The 20208-nt window shown below is 41.3% G+C and overlaps 1 protein-coding gene across 4 annotated transcripts in view; it reads right to left on the bottom strand.

The window, feature by feature from the left end:
• Positions 1-12862, bottom strand: part of LOC120735962 (SLIT-ROBO Rho GTPase-activating protein 1-like) — a 44821-nt gene extending 31959 nt beyond the window's left edge. For all 4 annotated transcript variants that reach the window (XM_040035820.1, XM_040035821.1, XM_040035822.1 and 1 more), the window contains exon 1: positions 12341-12862. In XM_040035820.1, the coding sequence (XP_039891754.1) occupies positions 12341-12407 (67 nt within the window). In that variant the 5' untranslated portion in view covers positions 12408-12862. The remainder of the gene's footprint in view (positions 1-12340) is intronic.
• Between the last annotated feature and the right edge of the window lie 7346 nt (positions 12863-20208).

Genomic DNA, 20208 nt, shown 5'->3' with positions numbered 1-20208 from the left:
ACATTCTCATTTTAGGTTTGACAGCATTTCTAGTAGGTGATGGCAGATGGCTTGAATAAAGACTGAGGTTTGGGGGAGGCCTCAGAGGGGACTGGTAGTGTCTCCCAGGCCAGACAGATCCCCAGAGAGGGCATCCCCTAGAACAGGGGTTTCCAACTCCAGTCCTTGAGAGCTACTGTCCAGCAGCTTTTAAATGCATCTTTGTTCCGACACACCTGAATCAAATGAATGGCTTGTTACCAGGCCTTGTTGCCAAACTTGATGGCATGCTGAAGAGGTGATCCAATCATTTGACTCGGCTGTGTTGACAGTAGCTCTCGAGGACTGGAGTTGGACAACCCTGCCCTAGAAGCAGTAATGCTTGTATGTTACAAAGGTTGAAGACTGTTCAAAAAATATGACTGGCAGGCAGGTTTGCAATGATAAGCAACCCGTGACCTTGATGGGGTGGTCAGGGATTCCATTGAGTGGCGCATGTGCTGGAAAAATTTGGAAGAAATGGCAGGAGAAGAGATCAGAAGAAATTCTGGACGATGACAGACATTGATAGAGGAATAGCGATGCGACTCAACTCTTAACAGAAACTCTGCTGCTGGGCGCATGCTGGGATTTTTGATGCGCCAGGTAATGACCCAACGGCTTGTGAAGAAATGTGAGTTTGTCTTGAAGTAGTTGTCCTGAATGACTGTGTCCAGGAGAGAGGGTTTAAGTGATGCTAGTGAAAGCATTTGAGAAGTGAAGGTATGCCTTGAGGAATTATGCACACTGTGGAGTCCAGATCTCCTAAAAAAGAGGTGCAGCTTTTATTTGTGTGAGAAAGCAAGAAAATAGGGAGCAATGGCAGAGAAACTGACAACGCAGTGCCAAGAAAAGTTTGCTGCTGTTTACTGGAAAGGAGGGATAGTGGATCAACAAACTGGCAACCCGGTGCCAGTTTGTAAATGATGGACAGATGGCAGAGAAAGAGAAAGTTTGTCCCTCTCTCTTTTAGGACATGTTGTAACTGGGCTACTGTCCAGCCTGAAACCTTAATGGAAGGATATTTTCGAGTTTCGAGTTTGTCCTCTTTAAATCGAGTTTCGAGTTTGAGATTTGAATCTGCCAAAGGAAGGGACTGAGATACTTGGGTCGAGGCTTAGAAAAACCTCTTGGCTTCAGGGACCAAATTTTCTTTTCACAGACATCATGAGAAGGATATTCTTTCATTCTTTTAAATGGATTTCAATTAAAGTAACATTTTTAAACTACAGGGTGGGCCATTTATATGGATACACCGTAATAAAATGGGAATGGTTGGTGATATTAAAGTCCTGTTTGTGGCACATTAGTATATGTGAGGGGGCAAACTCCTCAAGATGGGTGGTGACCATGGTGGCCATTTAGAAGTCGGCCATCTTGGATACAACTTTTGTTTTTTCAATAGGAAGAGGGCCATGTGACACATCAAACTTATTGGTAATGTCACAAGAAAAACAATGGTGTGCTTGGTTTCAACGTAACTTTATTCTTTCAGGAGTTATTTACAAGTTTCTCTTTGTTCACAGCCATTGACATGTCGAAGAGGTTAACACGTGAGGAGCAGAACGAAATTGTGTTGATAACGGGTGAACGCAGCAACCGGGTCATTGCAGCAGATTTCAATGCAAGACATCCTACGAGACCACCCATCTCCCATGCTACAGTTAGCAAACTGATTGCTAAGTTTCGTGAAACTGGTTCCAAAATGTGGACGCAAGAAAGCCCACAGCGTAGCACTCGCCACATGTCACTGGAGAGTGGCATTAGTCGAACATCCCTTCGGCGGATATTAGCTACTCACAAATGGCACCCTTACAAACTCCAGCTACTGCAGCATCTCAACGAGTATGACCCAGATCCCAGATAATAAAGTTACGTTGAAACCAAGCACACCATTGTTTTTCTTGTGACATTACCAATAAGTTTGATGTGTCACATGGCCCTCTTCCTATTGAAAAAACAAAAGTTGTATCCAAGATGGCCGACTTCTAAATGGCCACCATGGTCACCACCCATCTTGAGGAGTTTGCCCCCTCACATATACTAATGTGCCACAAACAGGACTTTAATATCACCAACCATTCCCATTTTATTACGGTGTATCCATATAAATTGCCCACCCTTTAATGCCAAATCACAACAACAGTTCTCAAGGTGTTTTATATTGTAAGGTACAGACTCAACAATAATAAGAAAAACCCCAACGATCAAACGACCCCTTTGACCAGACACTTGGTGACAGTGGGAAGGGAAAACCCTCTATTAACAGGAAGAAACCGCAAGTGCAACCAGGCTCAGTTGAATAATTGCAGTCACTTTGCACCTGTGCTAGTTGGTCATTTTATTCAGTTAAATGAAACCTTTGAAAATATACAACTATGCAGAGAAAAAAAGGGCAGTGTTAGTAGTTATTGTTTATTATGCTATTACACTGACCGGTTTGAAATTTACCATTTTTGAAGCCTCAAACTTCATCATCCTTTTGAAAGCAGATGTGACAAACAAGAAGAAACCCAGCGACACTGCACGTTCACACAGCAGCAACTTGTTAATCATACGCCTGCCCCACCATATGATTAGCAAGTCACTACCATATGAGTCACACCGTATGAGTCATACACCGCTTTACTCTATAAATGGGACCACACTTTACAAAAGGAGCATCATTTTGTGTTCAGTAAGACTTGAAACTAGACAGCGCCAGTGTGTTTGATGGGCTACACTCCCGTACATCCCACCATATTGCAACTGAAAGAAAAACAACTGGATTCTCGCCAGACTGAACATTTTTAAAGGAAGGACTTTTTATTTAGGGCAGCACGGTGGTTAGCACTGTTGCCGCACAGCAAGAAGGTCCTGAGTTCAATTCCAACATCAGGCCGGGGTCTTTCTGTGTGGAGTTTACATGTTCTCCCCGTGTTTGCGTGGGTTCCCTCCGGGTACTCCGGCTTCCTCCCACCGTCCAAAGACATGCAGCTTGTGGGGATAGGTTAATTGGATAATCCAAATTGTCACTAGGTGTGAATGTGAGTGTGAATGGTTGTCTGTCCTTATGTGTTAGCCCTGCGACAGACTGGCGACCTGTCCAGGGTGTACCCCACCTTTCGCCCTATGACAGCTGGGATAGGCTCCAGCGCCCCCGCGACCCTGAAAAGGATAAGCGGAAGCGAATGGATGGATGGATGGACTTTTTATTTAGAGGTAAATGTAAGCTGATGCAGTATTTATTATTTATAACTGTTTTGTGCAGTCGTACATTGAAATTAGAACATACGACCATACAACCACATTTCTATCCACTGATTTATAGTAGTAATTATTAATGGCAGCAACTAAAATATATAATTAGAAAAAAGGGGTTTTGTGAGTTTCAAGTGGTTGTTGGTAGCTAACTTTAAAAATATAGCCTTTTGAAATCAGATGATTCTTAGTGACAGTTTTATAAATACAAAGCCAGATTTGATTTAAGAGCTCACAAACAGAGTGACCTTCACAATGTGATAATAAAATATTAAAATAATGTTATCCAACATCCAACTTTGAAAGTTTTAAATACTGCAATATTCAACTTATCCAACAATATTAAACTTTCATTATTTACTAGTTCGGGTACAGTACAAAGTAGGAAATGTTTAAGTTAAGGGTCTATAACATAAATAATATAGATAGAAATATAATATCGATAATAAAAATCAAAACTTTTCTGTTATTTTTAAATGTTATCTTTAGTTATACACACTCACATATGTTATCACCATGCACACACTTTCTCGCTACTCCAACACCAAACACTGAAACATGATGCAGTAATTTTCTTTATTTCATGAATAAAACAAACTGTAGGAGGCTCTTTCTTTGCTCTTCTTGGAAATCCATTTCACACTTTCCACTGGGATTTCTGATGCCACATCAAGGAGTTCAAAAGCTAACTCTGCCTCCAAAATGATGTGAGACTGCGTCTTTACACAAACGTGCATCAAAGGCAGTGATACGACCTTTTGAGTTAAAGTCCTCCTTGGATTAAAACTTAACTGCAATCAAATTTAAATAATACAAATATTAAACAATATAAAGACACATTCAAGATGAACTATCAATTATTTTTATTTCTGTTGTACCTTTTGTTGAGTCTGAAAGTCAAAATCAGAAACAGTCCAGCTAATTTAACTACAATTTGAACCTGGAATTTTATTGCTCATTTAAAGAATAATTTTTAAACATATACATAATTTTATATGTTCATATTTCTCTAAATCCCACATTCCCCTCTGCAGTCCATCTCAAGCTTTTTACATGAAATTTATTCATGGTCACCTGATTTGCTAGAGGCACGGCCAAATTTTATAAATTCAGTTTTGATCAACACGTGTACAGAAGCCCTCTGCTGCACAGCTGAGGCACCTGCAGAATATTTCAAGATTATGTCAAAGTGACTCGATCAGTTAAGAATTGATTAAAACAAGAGGAGCTAAGGTGTTAAATTTTAGCTGTGCACAACCTTTAGCAGCTAACATCTTCGTATAGTCTTCTATGTTACACTTCTGCTCTCCTGCTTTGCTTGTTTTCTACTCCAGTCACCTGCCTGCAGTCATATGACGTCCTGCTGTGACGAGCAACTTCAATGCCACTCAGTCTCAAGGAAGAAGACCTTACAATGTAGAACATGGCAACTTTCCACATTTTCAATTCCAAACTCTCCTTTTGCTTTATACATCTATTAACAGAGTTCTTCTACTGCAAACGAACATTGAGGCAATTTACAGTAAATTCCAGGATTCCAACCCTGCAATCCAATCCATGTAAGATTTATTTTCTAAATGATAACTGTACTTGTTTTTGTGAAAAATGTCTGATATGTGTTTGAAATGGCGCCCAAGCACATTGTCTGCTAATCAGAAGGTTGCTGGTTTGATTCCTGTTAGATAGACCGCAGGCATAGAAAAAAAGTGCTTGTATGAATGAGCTTCAAGTGCTCACGCAGAGTATAAGAGCCACTTATAAACAGAAATAAATAAAAAAAAGTATCTAAATTCAACATTGGTTTTGTAAGTAATGAATATTGTTAACTAATCTGTTACACTACTTATTATATTCCTTTCACAGTACTCTGTAATGTGACCTGAAATGCACTGTCACATAATCACCAGTTAAGAATATTAAACTAAAGCTACAGTCCCACACACTGACGTAAATCCGGATCCGAATGAGGACACACAGGATCTTTCGTTTCTTTGAACACAAAGCAAAGCTGAAAACTAGCCCAAAGACACTTCAAAGCGATCGCCACAGAGATTCTACCGTGGAAACAGAGACCGGTACAAATGGAGGCTGCAGGCCTGACTGCTCATCACTGCCTCTGTTATGCTTATTTTATGGTCCTGTGGTTGTTTCAGTCTGGGGAGGTTTTTGCCAACAGAGATAAGTTCACAAACACGCTCTGTGCCAGTCCTCCAGAATCCCAACTGCATATTGCTCAATATGGATGAATGTAGAGTTGTTGGCAAATGGGCAAGAAAAAGGAAAGGAGCGACAGTGGAGTTCACCAGGAATGTGAGACGCAGGAAATAAACACCAAAAATAAAAAAGTACAGCATGGAAATTTCAAAAAGTGGCTAAAGAGGACATTTTGTTTTTAACTGTTGCTCTCTGTATATGTTATAATTTCGCTATTCTCCACGGTTGGCTGACAGACCAACAACAGCTGTAGCAAGAGTGGCCCACAGACCAGTCGCAGCACATAGTTCATATACTGCCTCCATCAACAACTCTCTGCAGGTAGACCGGCAGCCCTTAACTGCCAACACTAAAGCATAATTTAGCTGTTACCCGTTGAAGATCAGGCTCTGGCTGCAGGACTGGGGTTCGCATGCACTCCTTACATCACTCATGCTTTCAAGGCGACCCCCCCCCCTCCTTTTTTTCTTTTTTCAGCATAAGTAACAGCATAATTGTAACTGTAATGTGATTACTGAATTTAGAACAGAACCGTTACACTACCATGTTACTGAAAATGTAATATGACTACAGTAACGCATTACCTTGTAGTGCATTACACCCAAAACTGTTAATCAATGAGCAAAGAAAAGTGGGGCAATTATTTTGGTGATATTGCAAAAAAAAAAAAAAAATCAACAAATCCATATTTGTTCCAAAATTAATCAACATAAGACCAACTACATTAACCCTTTGCATTAAACCACATCAGTTAAGAACAACTTCTTTTAATATGTAGCAGTAACAGGAAGTGGGCCCCTTTTACGCTTGTGTGGAACGGTACTGATCACTACTGTGAGGCAGTGAGGCTGCAAAAACAGCCGGACAATGGAAGGAAATTTTGGGAAAAAAATGACGGACGTTTCTGAAAAACTGCAGAGAACAATTTAAGGTAATAATAATTTTAAAAAAAGCCAGACAACCCTGAAGAAAAATCTTTAAAACCAGCCAATACCAAAGAAGAAGGTTGCTTGAAGAGAGTATGATAATTAGAAACATTCCCATCTCAGGTTATATCAGGCAACACTGAGTCTATTCAACAATGCAACACAAGGTTGTTTTACAAGCAAAGATTTAAAAGGAGGGTACAATCTGGTTTATTCTAAAGAGAAGAACACAAAGCCTTACTTTGTCTAATATGACAGGAAACTAAGTGTTGTTTGGATTATTTGCATTTTTGACTATAATCAGTAGATCTAAAAACCAAACACTTCGCGATGAATTAACAAAAATGTCCTAAAGAAGATGTCTGTGTTTCTGTCTGTTTGCTTTCTAGGAATACAAAAATATGAGGCTTGCTTTTGCAGAAGAGGAGGAGGATTCAAACAGATCCACCGAGGAGGCGAGATTATATAAATGAAACTTCTTGGCTGGGATCACAGTCAACTGAAAGTGAAAGAGGATATCCGCCGTGCGTACCTTTTGATCTCTGAAATGCCTCTTCTTAGAAACCTCCTCGCGTGTCCTCGTAGCACCCCGACGACTAGACTCACCCTCTTTGATCAGACGAGCTACAGTCAGCGCAGAATAACGTAGTAAAACACTGACAAAGGGGAAAGCATGCAGGAGTTACCTAGAGTGTAAAGAATTTGTCTTGTTAAATCTGTGGACTGATTTGATCTGAAAGCTCCCTGGAGCTTTTTTTCTCCATTTTATTCCTTTTGCACCGGGGATGGCGTGCTCGGGTCATGCACCGTCAGAGGTCAGAGCACAAAACCACAAAATAAGAATGAAGTGAATGCATAATTATTGATACATCCATTTTATTTGTTCAAAGCGACCTTTATTAGAGTAAAAGTCAATTTAAATGCTTCTTAATCGCATGAAAACTTTTATGTTTGTGCATCTACACACCATCAGCATCATCCTAAATTTAGATTACCTGCGTCTCTGTTATGGAGTCCTGGATAAAGTTAAGTGAGATTAATTTTTAATCACCTTTGTTGCTCTGCCTTTGTGAGATTAGAGCATGGACAAGATCCCAAACAGCTGAGAATTGAAAAACAAATAAAGTAGAAAAAGACTGGTTTATGCACAAAAACCTGCCTTTTTAGTTAGTTTATTTAAAATTAGGACTTTGTGTCAAAGAACAGACCTGCATTGAGCCACAAGGCTGTCTTTGTCAACAAACAGAACAGAATACAACATATTTTATTAAAAATTCAAGTTTATGTTTGAACACTGAAAAAATCTAAATCTACCAGTCGTCACAGTTTTATATGGAACAAAATGAAAAAGTACTGCATGTGCCTGCAAACGGTCATGTACAATAAACAATAATAATAATAATTTTAAAAATAAATCAGCCAAGTGAAATGACTCATTTTAGAAAAAGGGGCTTTAAAAGATCTTCATATTTAAAACTGGGCCACAGTAGTCTGAAGGTTGGGAATGGCTTACGTACGTTAAAACGATCTCCAGGGGCTTTATTCAGAGTAACAGCCCTTCTCGGTTGGTCTCCTTTCTCATCCAGAAGAGTGTGTTCAGCTTTGGCGAACTGGGTGTTTAACTCACTAGGCTCAAAATGGAGAAAGCAGCTAACAAGTAAATCGAATAAACCCTACTCTGAAAGCTTTGGAGAAGTGATGTGGAAGTAAATTGGTGCATGTGTCTTGACTTAATTCTGTGGTTTCTCTCTACCAGCTTCTCAAACACTGAAGATTTGTTTTGTAACACAATAAAATGTGAACTATTTTGCTCTCTGAGAATTTGCAATGCGATTTCACCATTCTATACATTTTAGAGACCAAATTACTCCTCTTTCTGTTTCCAGTTGGCTGACTTCCTCTTTCTTGTGTACTTCCTTAAAATGGCCGAAGACATCTTTCAGATGGTTGATGAGGATTTATGAATTATTCTTCAAGAATTATTAATCATGGCGACTTTTATCTATCTTGACCCTTTCTTTGTTAATTTTTATAGAGAAACCTTTTCTGTGCAAAAGTTGCATTGGCATTAGCTTTTATTATGTGCTTCTAAAATCGGAGGCACTCAGACTCGTTTCATGCATCTGTGCAGTAATGGCGACCTGGCAGTGAGAAGATCAGGCCAGCTTCAACAGGCACAGTGAAACCCTGAAATGGCCTTTAGGGAGCTATTTGATTGATCATCATTCTGCAGCATGATAATGAGCCTCAACATCCAGCTAGTCATAAAGAACTGAACTACCTTCAGCTACAAAGAGTCCTACTACTGATTTTTCAGGCACTCATGAGCTATTTTCACACATGAACTCTGGAAAATGGCTGGACAATCTGGTCAATAAAGCCCAATGTTGTACACAAAACAGGACAGAGCCCACTTCATGCTGGTTCTCAATACTGGAAATGCTGAGCAGTTTCATTCCAGGCTGTTTTCCAGTCAAATACCTGCTCTATTCTTATTTTACTGCAACTGGACATCACAAGGACTTTGTGCAAGAGAGCTGGGAGGTCAAAAATGGTTTAATGTTCAAACGGACTGTTTAAGAACAGCTTTGGAGTAGGACTGGAATGGCACAAACAGACTAAAAGCTGAGTGTTGTGAGTTCTTCGTGTGAAAGATCCAGACACTAACAGTAAGAAACAAAAAAGAGCTAGAAAGAGAAGTAGTACCATCGACATTCTTCTGCACTTTTATACTGTTGTGGTGAAATCTGGGAACCCATTGATTCAGTCTGGTTACTGAGCATCTTGGACTAATAGCCAGTGTTTCGGGACTTCCAGGGCATAAAGATCGCGATTCGAAACACAAAGGTGTAAGCTCTACAAGTAGAAATTTTATTCTTTTGGAACATCAAGCGTGGACATCGCCTGTCTGGACCAAAACTTCCTGCCTGTTAATAGTTCAACTCTGAATGCAGAAAAATATTTTTAAAAGAGTTAAATCCTCATGTGATAGTTGGCAATGCTTTTGATATCTTTTGTCACCACATGGATAGCTTACCTGCATACACTGATATCTCGCTCAAGCAAATCAAGACAAACAGCTACAAATACGAAATTTCATGCATCATCTAGAAATTCTGCATATTCTTCCGATTATAGAGAGTAAGTGTAGTTCAAAAAGGGTAGGAGAAGGCAGGAGGAGGTTTACGACACCATCTGACCATGTGATGTGCAGTATCAGTGAGGCTGAGCCACCTTCATGTCACACTTAAAGGAACTGCTTGGCCATGAAAACCCATGCAATGAAGCTCCCGGCACACGTTTTTTTGTTGTTGCTGATGTTAATGTCAGAGAAGGTTTAAAACTGCGTAGTTATGGAGTCAGCACAACTCCGCTCTGTAACTTTACCTGGTCTACGTGGCCTGAACTAAACAACACAGAAGCACTGGAGATGCTTTGGCCCAAGGTGTACCCTGCCTCTTGTCTTATTACAGATTGGAGAGGATCTGGTCTTTAAGGACCCTGAACTGAATAAGAGCTTAAGAAAAATGGATGGTTCCTGTCCCTGGAGCTATTTGTACTAAAACTGCTATCTGGGTGGGGATCTCTAACCAACATATTGTCCCTATAAAGTAAACAACATGCTGCTAAAGCTGACATTTTAATACATTCATATCAGCAGTTTTGTATTCCAGACTTAGCTCTGTAGATACAGGAAAGTGGATGGTGCCAGAGTATTTACTGAAAGGTTTAAGATCTTTGCACAGATCAAAGAAATCTAATTCTTTAACAATATGCTGAACAGTTTTCTGCCTCTGCTACCGTCTCTTCTATTGCACACTGCCCTGAAAATGCAGAGACAAAACTGCTGCAAGCCCTCTGTGCTGACCTGCCAAGCACCTTGAAAAGTGACTTTGTGCTATTATCCTTCAAACAATCCTCACGTTTGCCGTCCTATAAATACAGCATGTGTGAACATGATGTCAGAAGAACAGGAAGCTCACGCCGTGGTTGTTACCACGACAACCAGGTTCAAGGACACAGGGGCAGAGTAGTGCTGGATCATCATTAAGAAATTCACACACAGATGAACGTACGTGCACGCTGATCGGGGCCTCTCATTTGGCACTTCAGAGCATTTAAAGTGAAGAGTCACTTCCTTCCCTCTTCTGTAATTATTCACCTGTCTGTATGTTGGTGTGTCTGTCCTGCAGGTATGCAGATGTGAAGTTACTAATCAGCTGCGTGCAGGCGCAGGCAAAAAAAAAAAAAAAAAACAAAAAAAAAAAAACCAAACTTGCAGCCGTTGCAGCAGGAAACACTTTATATCTGCCTCTCCTCTCCTCCTGCAGAGCTCCTTTTTTCCCTTTCCCCCTCCTTTTTCTCATTAAAACGTTCCTCATCTCGCTCGTTCAGCCAGAGGAAGCGTGACACGCTGGAGATGAGGTGACGGGGTGAGCGTGCTCAGTGCAGTTCCAAATATGTATTGTCAGCACTGTGCATAATCTCCACCACTACCTTTACATCAGGCTCAACTCACCTCAGTGAGTAGACCCCACCTCCCCAGCGGCAGCAGCCACCTCCTGTGTATACATTACACACCACCTCCTGCATCCACCAATCAGGAGGCAGAGCAGGGAGGCAGACTTGGAAAGCACATAGTTACAATGGTGGATCTATACGTTTGGCTCTCGGCAGGAGGCGACAGGGGCACCGAGATAGTCGGCCGTCCGGAGAAGGAGGAGCAGCAGGGGGCTTTATCCGAGCGGTCATTATGATGCAGGGCATCCCCGAGCGCGTTCTGGCAAGACGCCAAGGCGAGGGCACACAAACACAAGCAACCACAAACAACACACACAGTCACACACACACACACACTCCACTCTTGGGGGCTGTAATGGCCACTCTCCATTAAATGTAATCACTCAAAGTCTGTGTCGATTCATTGGAAAAGGTATGAAACACACACACACACACACACACACACACACACACACACACACAGGGCAGAGGCAGGATTCTTGAATGAAGGTGCTTGGATTTTGAACATTTCCAAAGATTCGGCATGTGATTGAGGTGAGAAAGCATGAGCGGCTCCTTTTAAAGCGTGGGCGTAGGTGACAAGTGAAGATGGCAGCCTGAGTGTGAGGAGCCATGTGGAGCTGCACAAAAATGAGATGCTGCTGGCATTTTGCAGGCGTTTGAATGAGGCTGTTAAAAGGTCAGACATTTGGAGGTAAAGAGGAACACACACACAAACACACAGACGTAGACACAGGTGGATTTTGGCTGATCTCCCATCATCCACCCTGCTTCATGAAATGAAAATGAAGCAGCTTGTAAAGAGCTTTTCATAAAAGGTCATTTGACTCGCCCGCCCCATCGGAGCAGGGATGGAAGGAGGAAGAGGAGGAGAGGGGGTTGTCCCACAATCATGGCAACCACTATTTAAGAGTTTTTCCCAATCATCATCATCATCACCTGAGCGTGTCCCTGGGGTATCAGGTGCACACACACGCTGCTGCAGTCACAATCTCAGAGGAATACAAATACCAGACAGCCACTTGCCTCAGATCTGAGCGTAAAACCACACACACACACACACACACACACACACACACACACACACACACACACAGTGGGTGAAAAAGATCAAGAGGATCTGCAGAATACATACACCCCTCTTCTTCCTCCTCCTCCTCCTCTCCCCCTCAGGCGCCATGCAGCACTCAGGATGAACCCAGAAATCCTGACGTCTCACGGTGAGGTGTCAGCTCCCCTACAAACACACCCTGCACGGGACTCAATGCATGAGCGGTGAACGTGCTGGCACACAGGTGTGTGTGTGTGTGTGTGTGAGAGAGAGAGCATGCAAAGGTGAGAGAAAAAAGGGTGGGTGTGACTGGGAGATTTAGGTGCAGATGCGCGTGGAGATGTTCACACATGACGAGAAATCAGCTTACCTTTCACATGGCTCTCGTATTCAGCAAGGATTTCTTTGTCCTTCTTGCTTTTGTTTGAGTTTGACATGTCGCCACAGCGCAGGTGACTGACCGGCAGGTAGACAGGAAGAAGAAGAAAAAAAAAACACACACAAGAAGAACAAGAAGAAAATTATTTCCCTCCGCGTGCACCGCCCGAGGCTTCACCCGCAAACATGCTCGGATCCATCCAGTGCCGCAACAACACAGCCAGCAGTGGCCCCGCACCTCTCCACGCTGAGGAGCAGCAGGAGGAGGAGGAGGAGGAGGAGGGGGGAATCACGCACACTCAGAGAGAAATTACCCACTCGTGACCGCAGACGCCGCCGCCGCCGCGAGGACGAACAACCAGCTGATTAAACTTGGAAAAAAAAAGAAAAAAAGAAGAAGCCCGACTTCACCGCGTGCAATCACACTCGCGCGCGTGCACACGCATGCACCGGTCTGCAGGGAGGGAGGAGCGGGAACACGCCCACTAGGTAGACGTGTGCTGGACCACACACGCATACACGCGCGCGCGCGCACAGAGGGTCGAGTGTCCCTGTTTAAATGTTATCCTCACCCCGCCGTGACCGGCACGCGCAGACGCACCAGCCCTGCGCGCGTGCAGATAATTCCAATAAGGGGGGAAATAAATAAATAAATGAAATGCCGGTGAGGAAATGGGTGTGTCCGCGCGGTAGGCGGAACCGGAGGCATGATTGACAGCTTCGGCGGCCAGTGAGTCAGAGAGAGAGAGAGAGAGAGTGTCCAGGAAATTAAAGCATCTGTTAAAGAAAATTACATTCAATTTTTTCATGTTTTATTTTTCCAATTCAGTAGTGCTAAATCACAGCAGCAGTTGCCTCTGGGTGATTAATATTGTAAGATAAACGCCCCACAAAAATACAGAAAAAAACCTCGACAATCAGATCAGCGAGCACATGGCCACAGAGGGAAGGAAAAACTCCCTTTTAACAGGAAGAAACCTCCAGCAAAACCAGGCTCAGGGAGGGGCAGGCATGTGCCGTGACCTCTTGGGGGTGTTTAATCTTTCTATTTAAAATGATATAACAACAACAATAATAATGAGCTTATAGCACTCTGTAAACTCCAGAGAGCTTCACCAGCAGGATAAAACAAACACTGGAAGACAGTTAACTGTGGACAAAGTAACAGAAAAACACAGAAAAAGCAGTTTGAAGGAAGTCAAAACTCAAATAAAATCAGGAGGATCTTTAGCTTCCGACTGGGCCCCTGGAACAGACTAGAGACCTCTGCGGTCTGTACAGGTGCATCTGGCACTGAGAGGTCTTTGTTGTATACTGATAGAGAAACATGTCTAAAACACTACGTATCTAGGTTGTGTTCAGTCTGCAGTCACCGTCAAAAGAATTTCTAAGATGACAAATACATGAATGTATGATTCTTTGCAGCAGATCCACAGAGGAAGTAGCCAACAGGCTATAATTTCTGTTTTTAAACATAAGTAAAAAAAAAAATGACTTCACACTCTTTCTGCTGCATTTGGACTGTATGCATGGAGCAGCGTGATATCAGCTCAGACAGAAGCCGCACAGCCTTTTAAAACTGAGTTTATGGTTATTCGACGCCACCTGCTGGCTGTATTTGATAATGAGGTTCACCAACAGAAAGCGACTGTAAAAATAATTCTTGCAAGAATCAGCCAGTTGTCCCTTCATTTTGACTTGAGGGAGAAATCCACATAAACGTTGATTAAAAACGCACGAATATACACTCTATACACTCTATACACTGTACAAGTACACTAGAATAACAAATCGGGTTTGGTGTGGATTAACGTGGCCTTTTCACATCTGTTATCTTAATTTTATTTAATGTTCATCATGTTGATGTGCATGATGGATTTACTAATATTTAATTTTCGATTATTTAACACAACAAATAGCTTAAATAAAGCAAAAGAGCTCAATTAAACACAATAAAAAAAATCACAAAATAAAACTGCACCATAAGGAAAAATTTACAAAAGCGAAAGAAACACAATTAAATAGAAAATGCAGTTGAATACAGTACAATAAAGTGGGTCTTTTTCATGTTTTGCTGTTTTTGTACTTGTTTAAATAGCACTAGGTGGCAGCAGAGTGTCTCAGATCTGCTCTCTAACAGCTCCACAGTCGAACAAGAAACAAGAAGTCAGACCAGCACAGTCCTGAGGTTCACTCTGGACCAACATCTGGCACAATAACAGCTGTAATCGAGCCGGTCTGACAGCCAGATACACCAGCCCCCAGCAGCAGAGATTGCGACACATAACACAGTTAACTAAACTTTGTCTTTCTAGGTTCAGCTCTAACAGCACCGTTTTTACAAAACTGACCTCCAAATGAAAACAAAATTTAAGTGAAAACAGAAATATTTCAGAACTGTGGGGTTTATTGACCAAATGGAGATACAGGACGATCCACAACAGTTTTTCCAAGTATTGTTTTGTTCTTACATCTTCTACGTCTCCTAATCACTAAAAGACATTTAAAGGTTGTTTGTGAACATTTTAAATTTCTGTGGTAGTTATGCCTCATTTATTGTTCCTTTTGTGGCTTTTTTTTACACCTCTGTGGTTGATTGACATGTGTTTTTGTTAGTAGTTTTGCATCTTTTTGCCATTGTTTCACATTACTCTTGTTATTTTGTGTGTTTCTTTTGTTTTCTTTCATCTTCATGTTGGCATTTTATGCTATTCAATTCAATTCAAGTTTATTTAGCCCCAAATCCCAGCACGAGTCACCTCAAGATGCTTACAAAGGTAGGGTAAAAAGCTTAAATTAGTGGAGAAAACCACAACAATCAGATGACCCCCTATGTGCAAGCACTTTGTGATGATGAGAAAGAAAAACTCCTTAAAAGGAAGAAACCCCTGACATAACCAGGCTCAGAATGGGCCAGCCATCCACCATGAACAGTTAGGGGTGAGGGGAAAGAGAAGAAAACAAAGGGAGACAGAACAAAACACAGACAAAGGGAGAGAGAAGTCAGGAAGGTAAAAAGTGAATGAACTAGTTTTTCATCATCACTCTAAGACGGGATGTTTCTAATTTTAGAGATATTGTGCAAATGGAAGACAGCAGTCTGACATATTTGTTTAATGTGCACATTGAAGAACATATCCTGGTCAGAAACGACTCCAAGATTCCTCACAGCGTTACTGGAGGCCAAGGTAATGCCATCCAGAATAAGAATCTGATTAGATAGCATATTTCTTAGATTTTTAGGACAGAGTACAATAACCCCAATTAGGAAGTAGAAAATTAGAGGTTATCCAGGTCTTTATGTCGTTAAGACATCCCTGCAGTTTAACTAATTGGTGTGTGTTATCTGGCTTCATGGATAAACAAAGTTGGGTGTCATCAGCATAGCAGTGAAAATGTATGGTATGCCATCTAATGATACTGTCTAAGGGAAGCATGTATAGTGTAAACAGAATTGGGCCTAGCACTGAACCCTGTGGAACTCCATAATTAACCTCAGTGTGTGAAGAGGACTCTCCATTTACATGAACAAATTGGAGTCTGTTAGATAGATATGATACAAACCACTGCAGCGCAGTACCTGTAATACCTATAGCGTGCTCTAATTGATCTAATAGAATATTATGGTCAACAGTACCGAACGCTGTACTAAGGTCTAGCAGGACAAGCACAGAGATGAGTCCACTGTCAGAGGCCATAAGAAGATCATTTGTAACCTTCACTAAAGCTGTTTCTGTGCTGTGATGAGCTCTGAAACCTGACTGAAACTCTTCAAATAAGTCTCTCCTCTGCAGATGATCTGTTAGCTGTTTGACAACTACTCTTTCGAGGATTTTTTAGATGAATATATTGTTGTGTGTCTTCTCTTTGATTTTGTGTCTTTTGTTTTTTGGTAGTTTTCCATCTATTTGTTGTGACATTCCATCATTATTACTAGTTTAGCATCTTTTTGCCATTGTTTTGCATAACTCTGATAATTTTGTCTGTTTTTGATTGTTTTGTGCCCTTTCTAGTTGATGCTGTTGTGCATCTTTTTGCATGAGTTTTTCTTCTTTTCTGTTTTTATTTTGTGCATCGTCTTTAGTCTTTGCTTCTTTTGCGACTGTTTTTACATGTTTTATTTGTTTGTTTTTTTAACATATCTTCCCTCTTTTTTCCTTTGCATTTTTCTTTGTTTTTGTGTGGATATTTTGTCTGTTTTTGATTGTTTTGCACTCTTACTGACAGATGTTTTGAATCTTGTAGTGTCTGTTTGTGTGGGTGTGTGTTCCTGCCTTTCTGTGATTGCTTGAATCAGAAGAAACATCAACAATCAAACCAAAAAAAGAAGAAAAAACCACACACCACACATGGGGGGACTTGATAATGCCCCTGAGAATATACCATCCTTGAACTATTGCTTTAATGATTCTAAACTGTTTCCTCGTTTTGTTTGATTCCTGCTTTAAATAACCCAGTTGATTGTATCAGCTGCCTCACTGTGGCACCAACATATGCATCGCATGCTCTTTGCATCCATTAAGAGCAGGGACCTAATGGTTGCGTTTGCTGTATAGCTTCCTGTTGCTCAGGCTTATCTGTGTTGGGCGGAAAAACACCAGTCAGGGTCTGCAGACCTGAAATAGATGCTCAGGGTCTCTAACTATTTATGCAGTAAGTCCACAAGAACACAGAGTGTTAACCAAACTTTCTCCCTTCTTTTCTCACCTTGAGATTCAACAAAAAATTACACTCACTCAAAGACCTCACTGCCTTTGGTTTCAGTTGAAATGTATTATTAACCGGATTGTGGAGCAATAAAGGTTATTGAAACGCCTGCCTCACTTTTGGCCTAAAAGATTCTTGCGGAAAAGACATGCTTGAGATTTCATCAAATCTCAAGACCTTAACCTTCGATGTCAGCTTGACTCAGAGTCTCTGTGGCTGAGCACAGAAACTCCACTTAGAGAGGTCGAGATGTGTCTGTGACTGTTACCGGGTTCCTGGGTAAATGGTTTGGCACTTATATAACGCTTTTCTACGCTTACAACCAATCACACACACACACTTCTATACCTAAATGCCTCGTCTAACTTTCGTGCACACACTCAAACTTTGGTTCTGATTGGTAGACTTCCTGATCCACAGCTGCCCCTTGCTGCTTAAAATATATATGTCATCATACTGGTTCATAAATTGTCCTTCATTGTGAAAATCAAGAAACTCTGAGTGTAAAACTATTTGTCTGACTAATTCTCATAAATAAAATATCTCCTGAACAGGGAGAAGGAAGTCTGGCACAATCATCCCCTCACAGGCAGGAAGTGATCTGAAAGTTTTGCCTCTTTTTATATTTACTTTTCATCTATTTTTGTTGTTTTCTATGGTTTGATTATTCTTTTGCATCTTATTGTAGTTGTTTTGTATATCTTTATTCTTTTGTGTCGTACCCATTCATGTACTTATGTTGGCATCTTTTCAAAACAGCTAGCAGATAACGTATCATTTCACTTTCTTGTCCAAATACGCTCACCCCTGGCTCCAATGAACTCCAAAGAAACAACATTATTGTTATTATTGTTATAAGTTATAACTATTAAGCAATGCCATGACTCAGAAACACAAGGGATAATGGTGGTAATGTTTCACGTGTGTGTGTGTGTGTGTGTGTGTGTGTGTGTGTGTGTGTGTGTGTGTGTGTGTGTGTGTGTGTGCGGAGCTCATTTTTATGCCGGTGAGATGGCTGCTCATTTCCTTTTTCACAAAGCCACTGATGTTTTATGTGACCTGCCACTGTAAGCTGCTTAACTCCTGCACACACAATTCACTTGGTCCACACATTGTTCTTTCTCTTATATATCAGCTTTTAAAGTATTTTGTTGTGAGATAAACTCTCTGACACCACTTCCCTCTGGTGTTCTGCAGTCAGTGCAGAAAACAAGATAAAAATCTGAACCTTTCTTCTTTTCTTTTTTTTACCATGAATACTCCCACCTACACACAAGCCCTAACGTGAGCTGTGCAAAGAGGAAAATGAACAATTAATTTCAGAACAGAAGCAAGGACACCAAAGACTACAGAGAGAGCGAGAGTTACTGAGAAGCTCAGTCGCTCTCGGCCATCAAGTACACCACACTCCCACCAGTCGCTTTAGAAAAGATTTCCAGCCACAATTATCCTGTTTCTGCAGTCAGAGCGCTGAACTATAATCCTTTACTTTAGATTATTCGTGAAGGAAAATCATTAAGTTTGGTAAAAGCAAGACTAGAAAATTATCTAAAGACTATAAATTAGGATAATACAGAATTTGTTTATTATGTTTAGAGGCCAGACGAAGGCCAAGTCTTTTTTCTCAGCCAAGTTCAGGTTGTAATTGTTGCTTTTTAAACAAATTGCTGACCAGAAGGTAACAGAGAAAGAGAATCTTAATGGGCTTAAATGAGCTTTAAAGCTGCTGGATGTTATTTACAAGCTGCTTCCTGTCAAGACGCCCTCACCATCTCTACTTCTACAAGTCTCAGCATCATGTTCAGGTCTTCAGGTTACTAAGTAACTTTTTTCTCAGCATGTATCCAATCTTTTACTGTCCTGTGCTGCCCCCCTGGCAGGCTGGGGTTGAAGAAGGGGGTACAGGAAGGGAATTATACTCCTCAGCCTCTATGAGCAGGTGTGTGATGGAGATGAGAGTCTGTCTATTGGCCAAATCCAGCTCTTTATCCTCTCGAGGATATTCAAGTGTGTTTGGTTCTTTGCCCAACTAGTCTACACATTCTTTGTGGACATTCATTCCTTGGGGCGCCATATGGGCGGGTACTCTGGGAATATGGGATATTTGGCCTGTTGTCAGAGTGCCATGAAAAAAATATTTGCTTCCTGATTTCTTAGTTTTATGCATATTTGTCAAGCTTACATAAATTATAGTGTCTGACAAAGATAGTCTGAATAAATATATATGCATTTTTAAAATTATGATTTACTGTATTTGGAGGAAATAAGTTATCCAAACCTTCCTCGTCCTCTTCAGATCGTCATCATTGACATGGAGTTTCTGTACCTCAGGGTCTTGTTCAGGGAGAGGGGCTGACAGATGGATCAGAGGGATGGTGAAGCTGTGATGGACTGCTGTGCTAAAGAGAGACCTAAGTAAGTAAGTGAGGTCGTGACTCACCTCCTAGTCAGCTCGTCTTTTAAAACTTAAATCTCGTTTCTTCTTTCATGCAGGAATAAAAATCAGATTTTTATTCTTCTGTGGTTTGAATTTTCTGTGCGTTCTTCATTTTGTCCATTATCAGAGACAGTTTACAGCTAAGGTGGATAAATATGCGCGCGCACACACACACACACACACACACACACACACACACACACACACACACACACACACACACACACACACACACACACACAGAGCTCGGTCCAAACCCCCTGGTACTGATTAAGACTTTAATGTCCACTTTGGAGAAGCTGCAGGGATTTCTGTGACAGATCAGAATAAATTCCTTTAACTCCGTCACTCGCGCTCCCGGATTACCTGATCTGACATGATCCGAGTTTTATTACAGTCGCACTGAGTCAGTCATCAAACAGCGACGGCCTCAGGGAAACGTTGCAGTTTACATCTGCTGCACACCCTGTGCCAACAGATACAGAATAATCAGAGGCGGTCATCATCATAAAGACTCACAGGTTGAGAAAAATGATTCCTGGTTAGCTTAGCATAAAGACAGCTAGGCTCATCACAGGGTTTGTTTCGGGCATAACATGACCGAGAGGCCTGATAATTGTCCCTGACCTAAGTCGTCTTACTGATGTCCAACCTTCACTACACAGTTACGAGGACACTATGGACTGACTGACCTGCTACCTATATTACATGCAAAC

This window comes from Simochromis diagramma, unplaced genomic scaffold (genome assembly GCF_900408965.1).
Source record: "Simochromis diagramma unplaced genomic scaffold, fSimDia1.1 OVJJ01000816.1, whole genome shotgun sequence".
NCBI lineage: Eukaryota > Metazoa > Chordata > Actinopteri > Cichliformes > Cichlidae > Simochromis > Simochromis diagramma.
This window is presented reverse-complemented; position numbering and strand designations above follow the sequence as displayed.